We start from the raw sequence: 20,082 nt of genomic DNA, 5'->3' as shown, positions 1-20,082 counted from the left end.
TCAGTCTTAGATTAACTTGAACATAATCCCTTTAACTACAATGTAGTATTGGTTGATTTGGATAATCATCTTTGAAAAGGTGATAGATTCCATATTACAATCTAAGATAGACAACATGTTTTACAAGACTTGCAATACTACATACAGGCTGTGTCAGTCAGTGGGAGCAAGTATCTTTGCAAGTGTAAATGTGGATCTCAAATGGCTAGACAATGACAATGAGTTATGCCCAAAGAGAATTATCTTCTCGCTATCGTTGTGCCATAATTTATTTGATCATATTGTCTATTAGAACTTACATAAATTAGAATGTATGTATTATGATTGTCAAGACAGTCTTCTATAAATAGAAGTCTTGAGGAAATCATCTACTAGAACGTTCTAAGGGATATGTAATTAAGGGCAAGAAACGCATGATTGGAAGCTTATATAGACCTTCGTGGTCTTAGGCAAGCATCTAAATCAGAGTATATGTGTTTTTATCAAAATTGTCAAATATTTGGAATTTGACTTGTGTCCTTAACAGTGCTGTAAGCACAAGGAAGTTGAAAGTGCATTACATATGGTATTATTGGTACTCTACGATGATGAAATCTACAAAAGTTGCAACAACTAAGATTGGCATCTGGTGTAGGAAACTGGTCGTCTACCCAGTTTAAGATAAATGATTTAAGAGAAACTAATTACATTCTTAGCATCTAAGTCCTATTACCACTATCCAAATCCATCTAGAATTTATCTATGAATAAATTCATATAAATTCATAGGATATGAATAAAATAATATTATATTTATCTAGGGATAAATCCACATTAATCCATAGGATATAGATAAATATTAGATTGTCATTATCCAAATTTAACTAGGATTCATCTAGGAATTACATCCCTACAAATCCATAAAATAAGGATAAAATCTATAATTAATCCATGATTTAATACAAAATCAAATCTTATATAACATATAAAATCCACAAGATATATTCAAATCTAATTTCCAATTAATCTTGACTTATTTCCAAAATTGAATCCAAGGATTTGGAAACCCTATTCAAGTTTGGAAAGTGAAGTCATGTAGCGAGACAAAGCGACGTCATAGGGAAACCCTAATCTTGCGTCGTCGTACTCCCACTGAACCGCGGACGTTGCCGCTGCATCATCTCCGGCGCTGCTGCGTCGTCGCTGCTGCGACGTCGCCTTCGCAACGGCTGCGACAATAGCTTCCCCCGAGCCCGGGAAACTGCCCAAGAAGGGCTCCCACTCGAAAAGCTGTCGCCGCCGGAATCTGCTGTCTCGCGCCAATCGGGAATCTGCTGACACAACATGCCGGACAGCGCTGCTGCTGCTGCTGCTGCGTCGTCGTCGCTGTCGCGACGTCGTCATCGCAACTGCCAGCCCTGCTCCGTCGTCGCTGCCGCTGTGTCGTGATCACCGTCATCAACGTTGCTGCTTCGATGCCGTCAAACCACTGACGTTACTCACCGGCGCTAATCGCTGCTGCTGGCACATCGCTGTCACTCAAGCCGCTAGCGCCGCTGCACCTCCGCCGCTGATCTGCCCGCTTCTTCTGCGCAGCCAACTGATCGGTGCTGCCACGTTCACGGTGATTCCAAGAACACGTATATGTATGAATTGGAACCATAGCGCATGGAATACTTGTGATCGACGTGATTCCAATTCCAATTATGGAATCCAAGTAACAATTGTACCAATGATTATGAATTAAATTCCCAATTAATCAGTCTACGGCATTACAAAATTTGGAAAACAAATTTGAAGAAAAACACATGCCGATTTGATCAAAACATGGGCTAATTCAAACTATGTCTACTTGTACAAAACGTATAAACATTGAACGTGCGTTCAAACAATTCACATAACATGAAATTAATCCACATAATCAGAGCCAAAATTGGCTCTGATACCAATTGCTGGGGTTTGGTGCCCCTTGCACAGCGGAAGACTTGTACAAAACAAATAAATCAGACACGGATCTATTTGACCGATTATGCGATTAATCAATTCACATGTTAAACAGATAATTGCATGCTAGAACGCAAATAATTCATGCTCATGAAAAGTAAATCCTAAAACATGAATTCTACGGTTTAGAGTTACCGATTTGATTCTCCAAAGAATCGACGATTGCTCGCGCCTTCTCCACGTGCTGATCTTCGATACTAGACCACGGATCTTCTCTCTGGTTCCCGAACTGTATCTCGATATCAGGATGGGCTGATCTCATCAAAATACTAGGACTCGAATAACGAAGACAGAAGAAATCCTTTTGGGAATAGGTGAAGAATTCAAAATCTTCCACGGCTGGAGAGTTCGAAATTTTCAAAAAAAATTGAGAATAAAAATTGTGATAATTCTGTCTCCTTTATTCTCCTATTTATATTAAGTTCCTTATAGGCCCAGACAGGGATCTATGGAAGGTTTTGGATATGGGCTCGCCCAATTAGCTTTTTACTAATTAAATTGAACCCACAATTTAATACAAGCTTATATTGGAATATTACGAGCAGCCACTACAGAAGTAATATTGAACTCTCCCCATCCAAATCCAAAATTACAAGTAATCCGGGTTTCCACTTTTATTATTTATTTCCCGCGCTTAAGATATAAATGTCCATTAATTAATTAATGTCTGCTATGGACTTAATTAATTAATATCTTATTAATTCCAAGAGTGGACTTAGCAAGAAACATTTATTTATTATTCATAGAGTAATAAAACTCCAACTGGCCAGTTTTCCGAATAATAAAACCTTGTTCAAGCTCCTCTTGAGGACATTATCAAACGAGACTCACCTCGTGCACGATTCAACATAATAGCTTTGACCGTGATTCCGAGTATGCCTATGAGTATTATATTTTATTATGGTTACTCTAGACATGTGTCTAACTCGAGGGAAACACGATCTGATAAAGCTAAGCAATCACATAGAGAGGAAGTATGAAATTAATTAAGGAAAAAGTGCGCAGCGTGACATTATGGTTACTAAGATATCATCAGAGAACAACCTGGCAGAATTATTCACAAAATGCCTATATGGCAACATGTTTTACACATGAGGTGAAAAGTATGGTAGTTCGATATATCATGGTCCGAGACCTGCTTAGAGTATAAGTGGGAGAGTTTTGGCAGTGGGTATACTCGAAAGCATGATTTTGAGTATAAGTGGGAGATTGTTAGGATTGGTATACTAAAAAGCATATTTCGAGCATGTTGCACGGATAGAACTGCTTGGATACAATAAATTCTACAATCCACTTTTAACCCAAGGCGAGAAGTAGTAATTTTATCGCATTGATGTTTGCTTGTGCATTTATAAGATGTTTCTCAAACATTTAAATGTATAAGAAGCAAATAAGTCTAATTCTTCTACATAGTAGACTGGTCGTGAACGACGTTCACAGAAGGTGACGCAGTCGGTTCTTTGTAAAAGAGAAATAGAATTTCACAACCTAGATAGGCTTTGGCTACCTATCGTGAAAGGTTGCAGTGTCAGTCCGCATATTTCCTTACCTTAGGAAATAAACGACACTGGTGTGGTATAGCACTGAAGGATCTAACTGTTGAGATAAGTCTTTCTTGCTATTTACTGAAAGACGGGGTCTCGGTGATTGTTATTTCTTAATCATTGTTGATATAACATTGACCATACGATATTGATTATGCACTACTTTGATTTATCAAATGGTGCGGATTTTTCGCAATCCAAGAATCCTGATATCTTGGGTAGTGGTGATCAATGTCTAGAGGTGCTAGTATTGTTATTGCAATGAATCGTGTGCTGGGTGAATCCAGTTTGATAATATCCTCAAGAGGTGTTCGAAAAAGGTTTTATTATTCAGAAACCCGGCCGGTTGGAATTTATTCCAGAATAATAAATAAAGATTTTGAACTAGACAACTCTTGGAAAAAAATATTAATTAATTAAAGTCAAATAGCAGACTTAAATTAATTAATGGATATTTATATCTTAAACACGGGAAATAATAAATTAAAGAGGTAAAGCCCGGATTACTCGTAATTTGGGATTGGACGGGCAGTCAATATTATTATATTATAGTGGATGATAATAATATTCTGTTTGGGCTTGTATTAAATTGGGACTCAATTTAATTAGTAAAAGACCAACAGGTTTGGCCCAAGTCTAACCTCCATGGATCCCTAATCTGGCCCAACATAACTCTATTAAAATGAGACTAAATAGAAGACTAATTAATTGATTTTAAATCATTAAAAATTCGTACCCCCCTCTTCCAGGGGGTGGACGAAATTTTCAGTTTCACGGAACTGAAGTTCAGTCTTCTTTCTAGTCAAGTCCTTTTGATTCTGACAAGCTTTGCCCACCCAAAGGTCAGATTCTGAGTTTGGGATACAGATTACAAGATTCGTGGTTGAGTACGAAGAACATCACGTGGAGAAGGCGCAAGCAATCGTCGATTCTTTGGAGAATCAGATCGGTAACCCTAATCCGTAGAATATCATGAATTAGGGTTTAATTCCTTAAAGCATGATTTATGTGTGTTCTAGCATGCAATTGATTGTTTAACATGTGATAAATTGATCCCATAATCTGTCAAATAGATCCATATGTATGATTTATTTGTGAATGCATGTCTTCGCTATGCAAGGGGCTTCAATCCCCAGCAATAAATGGGCTACCCCAACTACATTAGTATGAGGCCTTTTGGGGAGTATCCCAAGAGCAAAACCGTGAGGGTTTTGTTCAAAGCGGACAATATTATACTAATGTGGAGTTCGGGTGTGCACCACCGAGACCCTACACAGTTCATAACTAGTTTGTACTTCACTTCATTTAGTACCTTATTTCAAGGAATATTGTAGACAGTTTGCTGAATTTCAACCACCTGATATTCTTGAAACCTTATATCTTGTGGTACTTATAAAACCTTGGCTATTTGAAAACTCAGAGTTCATCAGCTATATCACTAATAAAAGTTTTTAAGTTTATTGAGAAGAGTCGTGCAATTATGAGAAAATATGAATTTAAAATTTTAATGAATTTTCCTTGATTTTTTAAGAAAATATCGATGTATAATGAATAAAATTATGATTAACTACTACCTGTACAAGAAAGAAGAAACTACTGGAGCACTACTATATAGTAATTTTATAATCAAATCTCAAATTATAGTGTTTCACAATAATAAATACTACTAGTACTACTGTATAGTGTTCTTTTTAATACAATTATCTCTAAATTTAAATATAAATGAGTGTTAAATTTTAATTTTTAGTCAAAAACAAAATTAGAATTGAAATTAATAACTCCTAAACCATTTATGGGTTGTGCCCAGCTTTCTTTACCAAAAAAAAAAATAACTCCCTAAACCAATAAGCTTTAATTATGATTTAAATTATAATCTATTAATATTACACTAATTTATAATTTAAAATGATAAAAGTTTAATAACTAAATATTAATATTCGAAAAATACTAACATGTTGATACAACTTGATATCAATACTGATAATTGATCACATAAATACTAATTCTACCGCAGCAAGTAATATTTGTAAACTTAATTGAAAAACGCAAAGGAATGCAATAATTGTCTCAATACGTCGCCATTTATTATCACAGCCCCTGCTGTGTTCCCACCTCAGCATGAGATCCACGGGAATGAATCCCCTACTGTGTTACAGCAGGGGCTGTTGTAGAACTAAACGCAGCCAATTCCTCTCAGAACGCAACTTCCCTTCTATTTAAATGCATGGATAATGATTAAATTATTATACTACTAAACTCCCCTTTTATTTATCACTGCAGCAGCTCACAGCCATCACCGAAATTAATAGTGTTATGTATTTTTCTTAATATAATATGTGTTGAATATAATAATAATATAACTATTCGTGTTTTTTAATTTGAAAAAAGTGCTACTGTGCGGGTCACAAGACGGCACCCAAATTAATGGTGTATCATTATTTTACTTTATATTAGGATTTTTTAGTAATAAAAGGAGTAGTATAATAATTTAATCATTATTCATGCATTTAAATAGAAGGGAAGTTGTGTTTTGAGAGGAATTGGCTGCGTTTAGTTCCGGGCTGCTGTGATTTTAACACAGCAGGGGATCCATTCCCGAGATCCACTCCCTAAATTTTGTGGGCTTTTGTGGTACTACGTGGGCTTCTTATATCCATAAAACCTGCATCGTCACAAATCTACCTAAATTTATTACAATTGAATGCATAGGCCCAGCCCTGCACAGTATTAGCTGCCGACAAAGCTAAGATGGAGTATTATAAATATAGTTATGTATACAAATTATGATAATGTCAATTATATTTCTACTAATGAGATAATTTTTTAAAAAATAGTATTTCATGTAAAGAACATGAGTAGAAAAGTACGAAGGTCTTTACCATACATTCAAAGTTATAATCATCCAAAAACAAAGTTTAATAAACCTAATATGATAAATCTAAGTCTAAACAAAGTTCAAACTCATAGACAATCTAACAATTGCATACTAAAAATAATGTCAACTTCTCTTATCAAGGTGTATTTTGAGCAACATATCCTTCAACTCCACTGGCATTCCCACAAATGTATCAAACAATATGTGATCGTGCATCATCAAATCCACAGCCTTGATTTTCTGCATATTATCTCCAAACCAATATTCTCCAACTCTCCTAAAATTACTTGGGGATTAACCCTTTTTTTTCTCACCAAGAAGAAACTCGTTCCTTTTCTTTTCTCTTATCATATAGTCACTAAAGTCGGCAGTCATTTGCTTCATACAATCTGAAATGATCGTAGTCCTTCTTCGATCCAAGAGAACTTGAGGAAGATGTAGCCCCCTTTCGTTTTTGTCGGGCCAACAATTCTCTCACGGAAATATCAACTTGTTCATCGCATTTGTCAAGTGAATCTCCCATGGTAGGAGAATCGACCTCAATCTCATCAGTTTGTTCTTGAACCTTGTCCATCAGCACGCTCTTGGGAGAAAAGAGTACAAATATCATCCCAATTCTCGATCACAATTCTTCTCCTATATGGTGCAAGTTTTACTTTTGCCTACAAAACAATAACAATCATACTTATCATGATAATAGATAATTGAAAGTAATTGTTTAAGACAACTAAACAAGTTGGAACAACTTCAAAAATAGTTCTTTAGAATCTGAATATGCTCACTGTCAGGTTCATATCTTTTTCCATGAATATGCTGATAAGAGTGCTCCTAGTAACAACAGCGAGAAGGATTCGGAAGAGGCGGAGGAGACAATAACTGCTGGGCTGGAAATGACTCCACAACAGCTGCCGAAGAAGACGAAGAAGACGAAGAAGAGTAAGGAGGCTGCTAGGACGTTGAGATTGAACGCCAGGTCCGCAACATGCTAGATCAAGGCATAATCCAACGAAGCCAAAGCCCATTCTCTTCTCCAGTTTTACTCATACGGAAGGACAGGACCTTTAGGTTTTGCGTCGATTATAGAGCCTTGAACTTGGCTACGGTGCCTGACCATTTCCCTATCCCGACGGCAGATGAACTATTTGACGAGCTGGGTCGGGCGAAGTTTTTCACCAAATTGGATTTGCGATCGGGATACCATCAAATCCGCATGCACGAGGCAGACGTTTTCAAGATGGCTTTCAGGACTCACGATGGTCATTTTGAGTTCTTGGTCATGCCTTTCGAACTCACGAATGCTCCGTCCACCTTTCAAGCTGCCATGAATGGGATTTTCCAGCCTCTTTCGCAAATGTGTTATTGTCTTTTTCGATGATATCCTCGTTTACAGCCCAACCTTGGAGGAACATTGTTCACACTTGGAGGAAGTATTGGCGTTGCTGCAATCCCACCAGTTCTTCATTAAACTCTCTAAATGCTCATTCTGCAGTACTACCGTGGAATATTTGGGTCACTTAGTTTCGGACGGGGTTTTGAAAGCTGATCCTACCAAGATCGACGCGATGACCTCATGGTCGCTCCCAAAGTCGGTCAAACAGTTACGGGGATTTTAGGGCTGACGGGCTATTATAGACGCTTCGTGGCTAACTACGCCATGATTGCAGCACCGCTCACGGATTTGTTAAAGAAGGAGGCTTTCGGATGGTCCCCCGCGGCGGAGGCGGCGTTCGAGGCCCTCAAGGCGGCTATGACTTCGGCCCCAGTATTGAGCTTGCCCAATTTTGACTAGCAGTTTTGTATTGAAACGGATGCATCGGATATTGGTATTGGGGCAGTATTGATTCAGGACAGACACCCTATTGCCTATTTTAGCAATAAGTTGGGGCCACGCCGACGGGTAGCATCGACGTATCACAAAGAATTATATGCAATCGTCGAAGCAGTGCATAAATGGCGACAGTACCTCCTCGGTCGAGAATTCATTATTCGTTGTGATCAGAAAAGTCTAAAGGATTTGCTGCAGCAGGTTATCCAAACCCCGGATCAACAATTCTATGTGAGGAAATTAATGGGGTATAGATTTACGATTGAATACAAAAAGGGAAGCACGAACAAGGCTGCTGATGCCTTATCCAGAAAGGACGACGGCAGCGACCTGCCTTCCACCGGCGAACAGGGAGCGCAGTCAGGTGATGAGTCGCTAGCCCAAGAGCCAGCCAGTGCCAACGGAGGAGGCAAGGTTGTTTGCGGCAATTGCTCAGCCGGTTCCCAAAGTGTTGGACTTAATTCGAGAGGAGACTGCCACTCTACTGGACCTTCGAGTGCTGGTCAAGCAGATCGCGGAAGGCTCAGCGCCGCCGCACCTCTCCTTCACTGATGGCCTTGTTTATTTCAAGCGCCGAGTCCTCCTCAGTCCTAATTCCAAGTGCAAGAAGGCCCTCTTGGAGGAACATCATTGTACGCCAATTGCGGGCCATCCGGGGCACGAGCGGACCTTCCGCTTGTTATCTGCAGGGTTTTATTGGCCGAAGATGCGTAAAGAAGTGAAGCTATTTGTTGAATCATGTGCAATATGCCAGTCCACAAAATACTCGACCCAAAGACCGGCAGGTCTCCTACAACCTCTATCGATCCCATCGCAGGTCTGGGAGGACGTCTCCATGGATTTCATCACGGGGCTTCCTCCGTCTCGTGGGTATACTACTATCATGGTGGTGGTGGACCGCCTTTCAAAGTATGCATATTTTGCCCCGCTACCCACCAGATTTGATGCCTTGCGGGTCGCACATTTGTTTATCAACACGGTGGTCAGACATCATGGCTTCCCTAAGACATTGGTTTTGGACCGAGATTCGGTTTTCTTGAATGCTACATGGGAGGAAATGCTCCGATTGAGTGGCACAAAGCTCCACTTCTCAACTGCTTATCATCCACAATCCGATGGCCAGACGGAGGTCCGTAATCGGGGACTAGAGCAGTACCTAAGGGCGTTTGCTGCCGATCGTCCTTCCAAGTGGTGTAATCTGCTGCCATGGGCAGAGTTGGCCTTCAATTGTTTCCATCACGCGGCGCTGGGCACATCCCCCTTCCGGGCACTTTATGGGCGAGAGCCCCCATTATTAGTGGCATCGCCCCCCTCAGCTTCCACCCCGCCGAATGTGGCTGATTTAATCCGTCAGAGGGGGATGCTTCTCTGTGAGCTGCGCGGTAATCTCGAGCGCGCACAGCAACGTATGCGAGACACGGCCAACAAACATAGACGCCATGTAGAATTTGAGGAAGGGGACATGGTGTGGCTGAAACTTCAGCCGTATCGCCAACACTCGGTGGCCAAGCCACTTTCGGCAAAGCTGGCGAGGCGCTATTACAGGCCGTTTGAAGTGGTACAACGGGTGGGACCTGTAGCTTATCGATTGCCCCTGCCGGAGGGGAGCAGAATCCACGACGTCTTCCACGTCAGTCTCCTTCGTGAGTTTGTGGCAGGGGAGGATTCAGTGGCGCACGTACCGTTGCCGGCGGACTTTGTGGGAGGTCGGCCGGTGGTGTATCCCATGGCTTTCACTGACTCGCAGATAATGTGGCATGACGGCAAGGCAGTAGAGCATGTGCTCGTGAAGTGGTCGGACGGTTCGGATTCTCCTTCGTGGGAGCCGCTTGATGTCATCCGACGCCGGTTTCCTACTCTCCACCTTGAGGTCAAGGATGATGTTATCCGGGGGGGAGTTGATAAGAGTGATCCTAGTAACAACAGCGAGAAGGATTCGGAAGAGGCAGAGGAGAAAATAACTGCTGGGCTGGAAGTGACTCCACAACAGCAGCTGAAGAAGACGAAGAAGAGTAAGGAGGCTGCTAGGACGTTGAGGCCAAGAGATCAGATCAAGGCACCTAAGAAATTTGCCAATTACGTCAATAAGTAGCGGCGGAGTGATGGATAGTATTTTCTGAGTTTTATTGTCAAATTTAGTACTTTTTTAATTATTTTTATTGTAATTGAGTCGGGCGGATTATAAGCCCCGTTTGGATTTTCTTTGTTGGTTCTTTCCCGAACGTATAGGTTAAGTCGAACCAACCCTAGGGTTTTAGTATAAATAGGGCCACGCTGTTATCACTGATCTATCGAGGAAATCATTTTATTTAGCCCACATTAATTGAGCAACAAGAAACTCCCTTCAACGCTGCCGACGAGATTCTCTCTCGCGCTCAGCACCCTTTCCCCGGAAGCGATCGCCGACCCAAACCTCTTGGGCGCTCGATCTCCACGGTTGTGTTTCTTGTGAGGTGGTGGAATTTGACGTTAAGTTAAGAACCTTCTTAACATATGCTCACTTCCTATTTAAATGATAAAAAACTACTCTGTATTTTATATATATCAATCCAAACTTCATTAGAATCTTATTAAATGTTACTGTACCCAAAATAATGAAACAACAGCTAATGAATACCATCATTTTCCAGATAATAAAGACAATATTATATATAAAATTACCTTCAATCGTTCATTCCACACGTTTTCATCGTGAACCACGATTCTACCCATTGTGTAATCCCATGTGATTGGAGTACCAGAATTGCATGATATTAGCACTGGATGTAAGATCTCATAGTGCTTCTCCCAAGTCTTCAAACGAGCTTTAATATTGTTTTTATCCACCTTAATGTTTAGATTCACCATAAGTGCATTTATGGCAGTTGTCCATGATGTAGACTTCAACGCAAATTTTCAATCGAGTTTATATCCTTGATTCATCTGTTCTATGAAGCACGCTCCGAGAACCTTATCCATCTCGGGAGTCCAACTAAAATATTTAGATTTTTCTTTCTCTGCTTGTGAATTAGAGGCCATCTACAACAAATAAGAAAGCAATAAATATTCAAAAATGGCTACAAGTAACCGGTTGGGACACACTCCACAGGGGTCTAAACATACATGTAGTAAGAGGAAGAAGTAGAGTTAACATGGGAGCAGGCTAAGTAAAGCACAGTTTCTGTCCCTTTACCATAGCATTATGACATTGATCCCTTTTCCACTTAGCTAATAGCTATATCCATGAACTCTGTTGTTGCAAAACTGTTATTAAGTTCGACATAATCGAATCCACAGTTCCATCAGCACCAAGACTTCTAAACTAATCAATGAATAAAGTCTAACTTCACTCACTCAATCCTGAGCTAAATGGAGCAGCTTCTACTATATTATGCATTTTAGCACCTTCCTAGTAAGAAATTACCATCAAATTTAGCTCCTCTAAAATATTTTTATGTGTCCATTTCTAATTCTAAACAAATTTATTTGAATGAAACATATAATAAGGGTCTGCCCCCATCCTACACGCCTATAATAGGGGAATTAAGCATGCACCTACACTCATTCATTTTCCGTTCCTTTTGCTGAGATATGTAAGGCCCCCTCGTCTAAAAAACTGAATACAAAACACAAATTAACTACAAATATGTGAAAGAACCAAGTTAAATTCAAAAGATTGAACACAAAATTTTCGAAAACCACATTGTAAGAAACTTCACTTTGGCTTTGCATCAAACACGAAATTCATGGTAACAAAATTCGAGTACCTGATTATCGATCAATTGATAATCGAGAAGCAGCTAGGGCACAACGATTGGAGTAATGTTTCGCGTAGAGAGAGGGAGAGAGCGGCTTGGAAGAGAGAGGGGGAGAAAAAGAGATTAGGGCTTTTTTTCCCCTTTTTTATATGACCTGGTTAGAGATTTGACCCGGTAGAGGATCCGTGTTTTTTTTTTTAATTTTGACCCGATTTTCTAGAGAATTAGAATTGCGGAATTGGAATTGATGAAATTGGAATTCAATTCCAAATCTATGTATTTTTGTATTGCCGAACAGTGAAATTGGAATTGAAGGCTCAATTCCAATTCCACAACTCTAATTCCCTAGTACCGAACATAGCCTTATAGGATATTCAATTTTTGTTAAAAAGTATTGAGACTATGTTGGAGACGTTCTCCCCAACCAATCGGTTATCTATCTTCTCGTGGTATGATGATGACCAGACCCTCGACAAACTCGCAGGGATGATCACAGTTTTGCTGATTCACGGACGTGTTCCGTTCAACAACAAAAAGAGAACAAAAAGGATTCTTGTTGCACACGATAGGTGTAGAGAAAATAATATATTCATTGATTGTCTATCATATGCAAATACTCCACATATTTATAATATGTGGGGATACAAAGATATCCTACAGAAATAGAGTAAATCAAATCTAATAGTATCTAAACTAATATGGAAAAGATATGGTGAATCACAATTAACTAAATAGAATAATATCCTATAGATACTCCCTAATAATATGTAGAGGATGATCGTATCAACTCTCCCATGGTTGAAATCCACCTTGTCCTCAAGGTGGGAACCACGAAGAAACTAAGAGAGTTGAAAGCAGACTTTGGCGAGGCATCTCCTCCTGGATCAAACACACACCGAACAGCTGAGCGTCTCCTTTCATCACCTCCGTAAAAAATCAATAAAGGCGGACAGATGTGGTCGTCCAAATTCAATGCTAAAATGGAAAGCTCCGCCACACATCCCCGAATGTGCAAACACGACTTGTTATTTCGCGGAGGAATCAACCTTGCATCAGCGTTGAGCGATGGTAATCGAGAATTCATAATTGGAACATCACTAACATTCAAATCCGCATAGGCACAAGCAAGTCCCTGCGAACCAGTGTGAGCATCTCTTGTCTTACCCAAATCTTCCGCTTGTAACTTAAGCACATCCTCGAACAACCTTCGCTTCTCGTCCAGTTCCACTTGACTGTCCTGCTTTTTCATATCAAATCCAGCCTTACTCAGCTTCTTAGTCAGCACAATGAAATCGTTTTCTTTCGTCGTTAAACTAGATCGAAGGGCTTCAACTGTATTCTCTTTCTCGAGCAGCGGCAAAAAAGTGTTATTGACCTCTTCTTCTCTTTTGGCCATATAGTCATTCTCTTTATCTTTCTCTATTTGATTCCCCAAACTAGTAAGTACGATCAACTTCTCCTCCCTCTTCTCTTCACAATTATGCGAATCAATTTCCCACTCATTTTTCCTTGAGCTTGAGACACCGGCTTGCAGTTGATGAGGAGAGGCGCATAATGGAGCTTTCACGGACGACGATAGCAAGGGCTGACAAGGGCTCAATGCGGCGTAGGGCAGAAGCTCAATAGTCGATGTTGTACTTGGCTGTGTTAGCAGACGATCTGACTGCAGCGGTGGCTTCTGGTCGAGCACGAGCTGTGGTCGTGTGGTGGTACGGGAGCTTGGGAACGTGGGTCGCTGGTTCTGGTTTTGGGGCTGCTGGCACAGCAGGTCTGGTGGAGTCGGCTGTGGCGGAGGTTCTGGCAGCGGGGAAGTGCGAATATCTTCAATACGGCGACCGGACGTTTGGGAGGGTGGATCCCAGCAAGTCTGCCTTTTCGTATCCAGAAATTGCTGCTGATGCGATTCTGGAGAAAACCAACCCGAGTTCGGGCTTTGGCGTGCGTAATGCGGCTGTCGGAGTGGCCGTTCCTGCTCCACAAACTGATCCCTAGAGGGGAAGGCATTGCGCGGCGGCCGATAGGCATTCTGTCGGGTGGAATACCGGTTGGAATTTGAGCGCACGTGCGACATCCGGCGAGCAGGTAGCGGCTCATATGCGGCCCGACCGAACTGTTGCCGATAGCCCGAAGGGTCCCAGCAAGGCAGCGAATAGTACCGCAGATCTTGAGCCGGCTGTGGCTCCGGCAGCGGACGAGTGCGAAGCTTTCTGCGGGAATCGGAGCACACATAGGGCTGTTGTGTATATGTTGCTTTTGACGTATGCAAATTTGTCACACGTTGTTCGATTTTGTCCAACGTGATTCCAACCTGGAGATAGCGGCATCAAATTGATCGAACAGATGTTCATAACGCCCAAATCCGGTGTAGTTTCGTGACATGATGACTTTGAACGGCGGCGGGGAAGCTCGGGGCAGGTGCTATGACTGATTTTTTTTTTTTTGTTTGATATTGGTGATTTATTTGGGTAATATGAATGAAGAAGATGGACGATTCGGCGGCTGAATTTTTTTGATATTGGTGTATAATTTGGGTAATATGAATGAAGAAGATGGACGATTTGGCCGCCTGAATTTTTTTATTTTTTATTTTTATATTGGTGAATAATTTGGGGGTATGGAAGAACGAAGATGGAGGAAGAGTACGGGATGAAAGCACCAGTTGTTGGAGACGTTCTCCCCAACCAATCGGTTATCTATCTTCTCGTGGTATGATGATGATCAGACCCTCGACAAACTCGCAGGGATGATCACAGTTTTGCTGATTCACGGACGTGTTCCGTTCAACAACAAAAAGAGAACAAAAAGGATTCTTGTTGCACCCGATAGGTGTAGAGAAAATAATATATTCATTGATTGTCTATCATATGCAAATACTCCACATATTTATAATATGTGGGGATACAAAGATATCCTACAGAAATAGAGTAAATCAAATCTAATAGTATCTAAACTAATATGGAAAAGATATGGTGAATCACAATTAACTAAATAGAATAATATCCTATAGATACTCCCTAATAATATGTAGAGGAGGATCGTATCAGACTATCTCTCGTAAGCATTTCATCGAATATTACTATGCAATTGAAAAAGAAGCAGTGATGTAGTGAAAAACTGAAAACCACCATTATGCTGGTCAAGAAGATGAGATTGAAAATTTGGAAGCTAGTTATCTATTTCCATCTGCAGATTGTTAGATTAAAGTTTGGGGAAAAAGATCGATAATAAATATTTAATGTTGCTTAATTGTTGAGGCTCGAAAACTGTTCGATGAAAAGCTTGAAATATCAGCAATCTGAGATTTTGGTTTCGAAGATCTTCCACCGTTCAACTCTGTCTTGATCAACTTCAATATATCATTAACCTGCATCGTCACAGATCTGGCTCAGTCGATCAAAATTAAATGCAAAATGTTGCAGATCCAATCGAGCTGAACTTATTTAACAAACTAAACTAAATAAATACGTATTAGCAAAGCTCCTAACATTTTTTTTCTGAATCTGCCACAAGCTTAATGTAGCTTAATTACCTCAAAATAGCTCGATAAAACCCTAGCGTTCCGGCTTAACACCCGATATATTTTCTCGAGGAGAGAAAGTAGGGTTTCCACCTGATCTCCAAGTAAATCAACCTACAAACAATGCACATATTCAATGCTTTATTAAATCTCAATACAATGTGTGTTTGTGTGATTTTTTTCTAAAATCTTAGATACCTCAGTTTCAGCTAATTTAAGGCTCCGACATCTCGAAATAAAAGCCTTCTCGTACAACAATTTTCTGGTCTTAATCCAAGCCACTGGTTGATTTAGTGCATCAACTTGATGCTTCAATGCTTCCAACCTAAATATAAATACCATAAATCATTTACTTTTACTACTATATTTGTTCCAATAATTTCTACAAAATCTCCTTCAAATTTCTTAAAGCTCATACCAAAGCCAAAGTGGGACAAAATTTAAAGGAGGAACAGTGATAAATGTACATAATTGAACTTTTTTACCATTTTCTATATCACTTCTTACTTATTGCTACATATAATACATTAAATAACAAAATTAATTTTTAATTATATTCAATTAGGGATGTGATTAAATAAAAATTCTATATATTGTACAAACTCAAAACTATGATGTGGACCATTGAAAAATGTCAACAGATCACAAAAAAGCATCAACAAGAAAATGTCAACAGAGTTTCAACAGTAGTCAATGAATGATGCTATGTTGATATTGTGTTGACATTAAAATCTTGAAATTTTATGCTGTGTTGATATTGTATTGAAATTTTGTTGAAGCTGTGTTGAGGAGTTTTGAGTTTGTACAATATATAAGTTTGCATTTTATCACTACCTCATTCAATTAAATATACTCCCTCCGTCCTATATAATTCGGGACACTTTGACCCGGCACGGGTTTTAAGAAATCTAATGGAAAGTGAGTTGAAAAAGTTGGTGTGATGTGGTCCTACTTTTAAAGTATTAGTTTTATAATAAAATGTGAGTAGGAATGAGTTAGTGGAATATAGGGTCCACTACCAAAAATGTTAAAAGTGAAGTGGGACAAATTATGTGGGACGGCCCGAAATGGAATACTCGGTCGAATTATCTGGGACGGAGTGAGTAAAATTTTAAGGATATTGTACATAGTACAATTTATGTACAATTTATGTATATTTATTTGTTCTTTTGAGGCACATTCTGGTGCGTTCGTCCTAATTAGGACGGAGGCACCGTACATCCAGATGCAGACAATTTTAAGCCAAAAATGCAATAAATGAATAAATTACATACCTCAAGCATTTTCCGTCGATATTCTCATACAACTCGACTTCAAAATCGTCAACCATATATTGAAATCTCTTGACCGTCTCCAACAAACTCTCCGACCAATCTGTCTCACCAACGCCTTGTGAATAGAGACCCGGACTCGTGCTTTCGTCTTGGGGACGAAGTATGTTGTTGAATTCCGAGTTTTCGTCACCAGAAACTTCTAGACTCTCTCGGAGCTCCACTAACAGCTCCTTGGTCGAATAGTGCTGCTGCAGAGCCCTCTCCAGCTTCTCGCTCACAGTGCCGAACGTGCTCTCGTCGTCTGTTATGAGCCACTCGATTGCTGTCACGAGACTGTTGCTGACAGTGTGCTCTTTGACCAAAGAGCTCGCCGTTAGCATCAGAGTCTCCTCTAGTTCCAGTGACTTTAGTAGAGAGTCGAGCTTCTGAATCAAGCTCGATTCTCTGCCTCCACCCCTGGGAGTGGCAGAGCGGAGCGTGCCAGGCGCCCGCCTAGATTGAAGCGTATGTGCTTCGATATCAATATGGTTTAATTCCAATGAGGAACACCATGATTTGGTCATTTCTGTTAAGTAAGTCTTGTAGACTTCTTCCCTCAAGAGGCATTCCGTGCAGTCCTGTGTAGGACTGCAACGGAAGTCCTCTTGAGAGGTTTCAGAAGTCCGGGTTGAGCCGGAATGACTCATTTTCAACTGCTTTGGAATCCTCCCCCTTCTCTCCTGAGCCCTGCTTTTCCTTTGAATGAAATTTTCAATCCTTGCAATGGCATCATGTATTAGTCTTTCCATTGCATTGATGTCCTCGTTCCTCTTGATCCAAGACGACACACCCTCTCTCTGGAGTGCGTCTCTTGTCCTCTGCGCGCACTGCCTCTGTATGATTGACTCGTGGCTCTTGATGATCTCCCAAACGTGGTGACTTCCACCAACTTCATCACAATTGTTTTCACACAGCATTTGTGTGAATTCAACGTCTAGATTAGGTACACTAGTAGTACGGAGTGGTCTTGGGAAACATGGCTGAACATTTGAGGCATCATTTCTTGAAAAGAAAATTTTGAGCTCATGAAACAAACTCTTCATCTCATCAATGAAATCAAACCAAGAACCCTTCACTAACCCATCTCTCTTCTTCACCTCAATATCGAACTTAGTTTGAAGATCACGCATGAAACCCTTCAACAAAATCAAGTCCACCTCCCTCTTTATACCCTTCCTTACTTTCTTCTCTAGTGGGACCTTCTCCTCTAGTTGCACTCTCCGGAACACGAGATCTAGGGTTTGTTTCAAAACATTGATGCCCGAACTCATAAATTGATCATCTTCCATCGATACTAATCCACATTCCTTGTCCTGGGAATCAGGGTTGGGATTAGGGCTAGGAGCACGCGATCTTCTAGCCATACTCTTAGTATTCAAGATCGTCTTCTCATCATCCAACACTATCAGTCCCAACTCCTTGAATCGTTTCTTATTCAAGAAACGAGGACTGATATTAGGGCTAGAAGCCCACGATCTTCTAGCCCTACTCTCACTATTCGAGATCATGTTCTCTTCGTCCAACATTACTAGTCCTAGTTCCTTGAATACTACCTTATTCAAAAAACTAGGACTAGGATTAGGGCTAGAAGCGCATGACCTCTTAGCCCTTCTCTCGTCATTCAAGATCATCTTGGAATTCAGATTAGGGTTAGAATGCGACCTTCTAGCCCTTATCTCACCATCCAAGAAATTGGAGCTCAAATTAGGGCTAGAAAGCGACCTTCTAACCCTTTTCTCAGCATTCAAGATCATTTTCTCATTCCCCAATACTACTAATCCCCGTCCGAGATTAGGGCTATCACTACGCAACGTTCTAGCCCTAATCTCACTATCCAAGATCATCTTCACATCCTCCAATTTCTGCTTGATGTCCAAAACCTGCTCATCATCTGAGTCCATCATCTTCATTATCACCGGCCCAATCTTATCGTATAGTTGAACCGACTCTCTCTCTGTCAGATCTAGGGCTTCGTGCAGCCTCACCTCATTGTCCAACCTCTCACAAAACTCCCTGTCTCTCTCCGTTATAAGGCGTTTCATTTCTCGAATTCGCCCCTCCAACCGCTCTCTAATATCGATCAAGTCTAAGACCATCATGCTGCAGCTGCTTTCAAGAATCCCAGTCCCGTCTTCTTCTTCGATGATCTTCACACTGCCTTCGACCAAGATTGCTGCCAGTTGATAGAACGTTGTTTGTTCGTGTATGAATTCGATTGGGCGTCTCTCCTTGAACTGGAACTTTTCTTGAGCTCTATCCATTGCAGATCTCAGGATTCTCATCATGATTGAATCTGACTTTGATCTGAAGAATAGATCTTCCATGATTAAGGCGATAAGGCTTTTTTTGGTCGAGGCTGTTGCACATATTTTGCTTATGTTGGAAATGAGATAAGAGAAATGGATTAATAATCTCCAAATTCTCTTGAGCATAATTTGGAGTTGAGGATTTCAGCCATGACTCAGATCTGTAGACCAGTTCTAAGTTAAGAGAGATCCGAAAAGTTTGTATAGTTTTGATCTAATGTTCATAGTCTTTTACCTCAGGAAAAATGCTGTAGTATAGTTTAAGTTTAATGTGTCTCACACTCTCACTCTATGCATCCCACTATTAAATTACTAATGTCAATATACTCTTTCTGTCCACTGTCAATAATCTTAGTAGTGATCGACGTAGATTTTAATGCGAAATTGGTAAACTACAACATCGAAAGAGAAATAAAATAGTTGGATTATTCTTAGTGTTATAAGAAATAGAAACTTATCAGAGATTGAATATGACTAATTTTTGTGAACAACTCAAAATGAGAAAATATTAATATTGATTGCAAACAGATGGAGTATAAATGTATAATGTATCCTAACTATCATTTTTAATTAAAGTTTGAAGTTTAAATTATAAACTCTATTTAGGGGATAATCATATCTAATAATAAGTATTATGAACTCTATTACCTAGTTATGTTGTTAATTTGTCTCTAGATAATTCATGTGTAGCATCCCAAGATTACCTAATTATTTCAATTTTATCTGGATAATTCTATAAAGAAAAATGCGAGATTTCAGGCATGCCTTTCTCTTCAATGGTTCCTAATATCTCTCAACTAACATAATTTCCCAAATTTAGGAATTAAACAAAAAGCATCAAGAAATCATTTTCTACTATTTTTCATTTCCAAAAACAAGAAAATTCTCCTTTAATTCATCCAAAATAACATCTTTCCGTTCTTTAAAGACAAGATTTGCGCAAAACAAATTAAGGCAAATAAAAAAGGAAGGGGTTGGGGAAA

General features: G+C 40.0%; 1 protein-coding gene, 1 long non-coding RNA gene and 1 pseudogene across 2 annotated transcripts; all 3 read right to left on the bottom strand.

The window, feature by feature from the left end:
* Positions 1-6,939: 6,939 nt before the first annotated feature.
* On the bottom strand, positions 6,940-12,072 carry LOC125212745 (uncharacterized). The gene is made up of 3 exons (XR_007174770.2): positions 11,973-12,072; positions 10,888-11,244; positions 6,940-7,063 (listed from the first exon to the last, which is right to left on the bottom strand). It is a non-coding gene; the product is annotated as an uncharacterized LOC125212745 (long non-coding RNA).
* Positions 12,073-12,779: 707 nt separating this feature from the next.
* Positions 12,780-13,359, bottom strand: LOC148931832 (uncharacterized; annotated as a pseudogene).
* Positions 13,360-14,860: 1,501 nt separating this feature from the next.
* Positions 14,861-19,117, bottom strand: LOC148931831 (WPP domain associated protein). The gene is made up of 4 exons (XM_089064913.1): positions 16,755-19,117; positions 15,679-15,805; positions 15,493-15,594; positions 14,861-15,327 (listed from the first exon to the last, which is right to left on the bottom strand). Exons 1-4 carry the CDS (start codon positions 19,115-19,117, stop codon positions 15,196-15,198), a joined length of 2,724 nt encoding a protein of 907 aa, XP_088921039.1. The 3' UTR covers positions 14,861-15,195.
* Between the last annotated feature and the right edge of the window lie 965 nt (positions 19,118-20,082).

This window comes from Salvia hispanica, chromosome 2, assembly GCF_029641045.1.
Source record: "Salvia hispanica isolate PSC_SH4W2 chromosome 2, Shi_PSC_v1, whole genome shotgun sequence".
NCBI classification, from domain to species: domain Eukaryota; kingdom Viridiplantae; phylum Streptophyta; class Magnoliopsida; order Lamiales; family Lamiaceae; genus Salvia; species Salvia hispanica.
The sequence above is the reverse complement of the archived record's forward strand: the minus strand, read 5'-3'. Positions and strand labels throughout refer to the sequence as shown.

Bases quoted from the DNA above. Each gene is read 5' to 3' on its own strand.
- LOC148931831 (XM_089064913.1), bottom strand. From the start codon at position 19,117: ATGGAAGATCTATTCTTCAGATCAAAGTCAGATTCAATCATGATGAGA. The intron at 15,806-16,754 runs GTATGTAATTTA...ATTTATATTTAG, and splicing joins ATCGACGGAAAATGCTTGAG to GTTGGAAGCATTGAAGCATC. The intron at 15,595-15,678 runs GTATCTAAGATT...CATTGTTTGTAG, and splicing joins TTAAATTAGCTGAAACTGAG to GTTGATTTACTTGGAGATCA.